The following is a 5,731-nucleotide window of genomic DNA, read 5'->3' on the forward strand; positions in this document are numbered from 1 at the left end:
TAAAACTCCGAACACGGCCAGGAGTTCAACCTCAATCCACCTGTAGGGACTTAAATAAATGGCCTTATTTATACCAACCATGAACTTCCAGTGACTTCAACTGTAGTCGTCCTGTTGCCTCTAAGGAAGGGTGAACTCATTTGGACCAAAGAAGAACTGACAGGAGAGTTGCTGAAAACTCAGACTTACAGGATTAGAGGTTCAGAACAATTAGGATAACAATTTTTTTCAGGAAAGGCTACTTTTAGTTTCCGCATCCTCTCAATCTTCTTCTGGGTCTGTCCCTCTCTCCTTCCGTGGGCATGGTGAGCTGCTGCTGGAGTTCCCTTCACCCCCAGAAAGGCAGTTCAGGCTGATCTCCCCCTTTTCCCCACTGCAGGCAGACACTGAGTTTAACCTCATCTATGGAGGTATTTCTGTGGGGTTTAGCACTTGGTTTTGGTCCTGGGTGAGGGGTGTCTGTGTGTGGTAGGGTGGTAAATTGTGGTAGTAGAGGGGTGTACATGGATAAGTGGCCAGTACTGGGGGTTGTGGGGCAGTGTGTGGAATGAACACAGGCTGGACGGCAACCCTGAGGGTTATATGAGTGGGGAGCCGTGTGTAAAGGGACAGGCAGGCAGTGCTGATGAATCATAGAATCATAGAATATCCGGGTTGGAAGGGACCTCAGGAGGTATCTAGTCCAACCCCCTGCTGAAAGCAGGACCAATCCCCAACTAAATCATCCTGGTGGTGATAGTAGTGGGGCAGGCAGGGGTGTACAGGGACAGCTGAGCAGCACTGGGTGTTGGGGGAGGGGACCGAGTGGCATATACATAGGAAGTTGGGCAGCACTGTTGAAATTCAATTTTTGTTTGTGATTGTTGGTCCTAGGCCAGGGCTGAGATTTTTCCTGGCCCCAAGTATGTTTGGGGCGGGGCGGGAGGAGGGGTGTCACAGGGTCCATTTGCCCTGCCAAGACACAGAACTTCAGCATGGGTGTCACAACTTTTACTCAGTTTTGTTTCCAGTCGTTGTTGTTGAATGTTAATTATGTAATTTCAGTGGTTCTTTCCACCAGTAAAATGCCTCATCTTTCCTCCTCAGTTGGTTCAATCTCCCATCATACTCTGACCCCTGCCCGTACTCTTCTTTCCCATCCCAGGGTGCCCCGCTTCCAAAAACATGCTTGTCCCCAATAATTTATCCATGCTCCCCCGTCATCCCTGGCTCCCACAACCTCCGAGCCACCCCACCCTCACCACCGCTCTTCATCTGCATGGTGTGAGATGCCTCCCATCCCACCTGCTCCCTTGACTGCAGGATAATCAGTGACTGTCTCTCAACGGTGAGAAATCTCACAAATGGCAAATGCCAAGTCTGTGTGACTTCTCTTGATAGGCTAAGGGTGGGCAAACTTTTTGGCCCGAAGGCCACATCAGGGTTGTGAAACTGTATGGAGGGCCGGGTAGGGAAGGCTGTGCCTCCCCAAACAGCCTGGACCCTCGCCTCCATCCGCCCCCTCCCACTTCCCACTCCCCTCCAAACCCTTTATGCATCCAACCTCCCTTCTCCTTGTCCCCTGACTGCCCCCGTCCTGGGACTCCCCGCCCCAACCACTCCCTGGACCCCACCCCCTATCCAACACCCTTTGATCCCTGTCCCCTGACTGCCTCGACCACTATCCACACCCCACCCCCTGACATCCCCCCATGGTACTCCCACACCTATCCAACCCCCCCCCCCTTGTTCCCTGGCCCCTGACCACCCCTCCAAACCTCGACCCCATACAACCGCCCCCTGCTCCCTGGAGCTCCCTTCCCCTTATCCAACTCCCCTCGCCCCCTGCTCCCTTACCATGCTGCTCAGAGCTGCAAGAGCTCGCAGCCCTGCCGCCCGGTCGGAGCCAGCCACACTACCCACGCGGCGGCGTAGCTGCGGGGGAGCAGGGACAGCAGGGGAGGGTCTGGGGGCTAATCTCCCTGGCCGGGAGCTCTAGGGCCGGGTAGGATGGTCCCGCAGGCCAGATGTGGCCCGCAGGCCATAGTTTGCCCACCTCTGTGACAGACCCATACATACCGCATGGTGCTTCAAGAATTGCTACACAGGAACAACTTACAAGCTGAGAAGCCTGAACATTAAATAATATTAGCAGGCAACTCTAGGACAGGTGAGGGCCTAGGTAAATACAGCTGCCATGTGACTAAGACACTGGCAGTTGCCTGAAACAGCGGGCCACTGGGACAAGTACGTTAAACCCAAGATGCTCTGGGACCATATGCTAGTCAGCTCGGTTAGTCAATGGTGAGGGTTCTAAATTCATTCCTCAGTGTGGAGATTTTATGGGCTCAGGTCATTATTTTTCTCACCTAAAATGCATATCATCCACGCAGAGCCTCATGGGATTCCTCAGCCTTGTGAAATACACACCTAGTGTAACGTTTCCAAGGTGCTGCATTCATATGAGAATTTCTCACCATGGGGCTAAATTCAGTGTGGTCATGAATAGAAAAAAAATGTCTTCAGTAAGCTCATAAATGACCTTGCAGGCAAAATTCCTCTAGCTGACTCCTGGGGATATGTTCGGGGATTCCAAGGTCAGAAGCAACCACTGTGATCATCTAATCTGTATAACACAGGCCTGTATAACACAGGCCAGAAAATTTCCCCCAAATTATTCCTAGAGCAGATCATTTAGAGAAACATCCAACCTTGTTTTAAAAATTCTAACTGATGAAGGATCCACCAAGACCCTTGGTAAATTGCTACAATGCTTAAATATTCTCTCTGTTTAAAAAATTCATACTTTAATTCCAGTCAGAATTTCTTTAACTTCAACTACCAGCCATTGGATCATGTTACATCTCTGTATACTAGCCTAAAAAGCCTGTTATAAAATATTGGTTCCCCGTATAGGTGCTTACAGACTGTTATCAAGTCACCCCTTAACCGTCTTTGTTAAACGACACAGATTGAGCTCTTTGAGTCTATCACTGCAGGTTTTCTAATCTTGTAATAATTCTTGTGATTCTTCTCTGAACCCTCTTTAGTGTATCAACATCCATCTTTATCCATGGGCACCAGAACTAGATACTGGATTCAAACAGCCATCATTCCGGTGCAAAATATAGAGGTAAAATAATTTCTTTACTTCCCCTTGAGATTCCCTTGTTATCATCCAAGAATCACATTGGTTCTTTTGGCCACATGGTCACACTGGGAGCTCATGTTTAGCTAATTATCCCTTCACACCCCCAAATCTTGTTCAGAGTCGTTGCACTTGCTATGGCAGTCCCTCATTGTGTAAGCATTGCTACATTATTTGATCTTAGATGTAGATATCTACATGGCTATATCTGCTTTGACTCCGTTTACCAACCAATCCAGATTGCTCTGAATCAGTGACCTGTCCTCTTCATTATTTACGATCCACCAATTTTTGGGTCATCTGCAAACTGCATGAATATTCAGGCATGAGAAATGTCTCTGCTTACACTTGTCAGTTAACACCTGCAACTTATGCTTCAGACAAATCTGGGTGCCCGCAAGAAAGTGTCTGACCCTTGTGCCCTTCGTGACCCTTCTGTTGAGCACAAAGTCATAGTCCAGCATGATAATGTCCGTTTCCATGGGAGAAACTTGGCTCCTTTCCAACATAGCAATTGCATCATGGATCAGACCCATTGTCTAACTAGTCCAGTGTCCTCTCTGACAGTGACAGCCCCAGGGGCTGCAGAAGAAGGTATAAGAAACCCAGGAGTAGGTGTATGTGAAGGATGATCTAACTGTCCTGAGTGCGTAAAGGCTTTGCAAAACATTTATTCAGCTATAACAATCGTAACCGGATAGTCTCATTATCCATGTAAATGTCCAAATTCTTCCTGGTTCTTACTTGGCTCATGGCCTCAACTACGCCTTGGGGCAATGAGTTCCTAAGTCTAATTTGGCACTGAGCAAAAAAAAAGAATAATTTTAAAATCTGTTTTGTTTATTTGCCACATTTCAGTTTAATTGAATGTCCTCATGTGTACCATGATTCCCAGGTCCCTGTCCTCAGTTCATACAGTAAAATTAGAACCTTGCTGGATGTTTGAGGAGTTCAAGCTTTTCCCTCCAGTGGGCATATATGTGGCAGTTATTGACATGGAAGTTCATCTGCCATCAGGCTGCCCATTCACCTGGTTAGGTTAGCTCACTCTGAGGACTTCTCTGGACTTTAGTATGACCTAAATAATCTGGTGCCATCTCTAAATGTTGCCACCTCACTGCTCAGCCTCAGTTCTAGATTAGTGATAACTGTAAAATAGAAACCGTACTATTTGTTATAAAGTGTGTAACCCCCTTCACTGTGCTTCTCTCCCTTTACAGGCACCTTGAGCATTTCTGAACTCGATGGATGCATAAACCACACCATGGCAGCTTTCAATCTCACCCCCTTTGACCCCTCATCATTCATCCTAACAGGCATCCCTGGCCTGGAAACTGCTCACATCTGGATTTCCATCCCATTCTCTACATTTTACATTTTTGGACTTTTGGGAAATTTCATGGTTCTGTTTGTTGTAGGCAAGGAGCAGACCCTGCAGAAGCCGATGTACCTGTTGCTCTGCATGCTGGCACTCACAGACATTGGCACGTCTACCTCCATCATGCCAAAGGCACTGTGTATATTTTGGTTCAATTTGAAAAGCATTACTTTGGGGGGCTGCCTCACCCAGATGTTCTTCCTTCATGTGGGTTCTATGATGCACTCAGCCGTCCTTATGACAATGGCCTTTGATCGCTATGTTGCCATATGTAACCCTCTGAGATACGCCACCATCCTCACCAATGCACGAATAGCTAAGCTAGGGCTAGTGGGTTTGATAAGAGCTTTTCTCTTTGTTCTGCCCCTGCCCCTGCTCCTGAGCAGGCTGCCTTTCTGTGCCAACCGCATTATCCCCCACACTTACTGTGACCACATGGCTGTGGCAAAGATGTCGTGTGGGGACATTACAGTCAGCAGGACATACGGCTTAGTGGTAGCATTTGTAATAATTGGGTTAGACCTCACACTCATTGCCCTGTCCTACGGACTGATCATCAGGGCCATCTTCAGAATCTCCTCCAAGAAAGCCCACCAGAAAGCCCTTAACACCTGCACAGCCCACATCTTTGTGATGCTGACGTCTTATCCTACCTTCCTCTTCTCCACTCTGACACACCGGTTTGGTCAGGGTATCGCTCCCCATGTTCACATCATCTTGGCCAACCTCTATTTCCTTCTCCTTCCCACACTCAACCCTATCATTTATGGGGTCAAAACCAAAGAGCTTCGTGACAAAGTGGGTAAATACACTTGCATAAGGTGATCACCTGGGGCCATTGATTTTAAACCTGTGTGACAAGATGGGGAAAGGATATCTTGTCATTAATCAAGGATGCTCTGTCCCAGTTTGGCTGAACTCAACATTGTGGAATTTCAGAGTCTGAAAAGTTCCTCACACCCAATTTCTGATCACTCCATCACCAAGCTTTGCTCTCTCCGTTACTAACTTCCCTCCCTCTGACCATCACCTGACCTCTTTCAGCTTCACTCATCAGCTCCCATATCCACACACCCTGTCACTCAGCCTTTCTGTGGCCAAAAGAAGATAACTGAATCTACACTTTTTGATAGCAAGAGAAAAAAAAAAGCAACTACAATACTGAACTTCTTTATCATATGTACAGTGATCCGGTGACCAAAATTGGCCCAATTTTTCTACATCCA

General features: G+C 47.6%; 1 protein-coding gene across 1 annotated transcript; it reads left to right on the forward strand.

Annotated features, from left to right (window-relative positions):
- Positions 1 to 4,391: 4,391 nt before the first annotated feature.
- LOC123361878 (olfactory receptor 52N4-like) lies at positions 4,392 to 5,330 on the forward strand. Its single transcript, XM_045002071.1, has one exon. The coding sequence runs from the start codon at positions 4,392 to 4,394 to the stop codon at positions 5,328 to 5,330; it is 939 nt and encodes a 312-aa protein (XP_044858006.1).
- Positions 5,331 to 5,731: the final 401 nt, after the last annotated feature.

This window comes from Mauremys mutica, chromosome 1 (assembly GCF_020497125.1).
Source record: "Mauremys mutica isolate MM-2020 ecotype Southern chromosome 1, ASM2049712v1, whole genome shotgun sequence".
Taxonomy (NCBI): Eukaryota; Metazoa; Chordata; order Testudines; family Geoemydidae; genus Mauremys; species Mauremys mutica.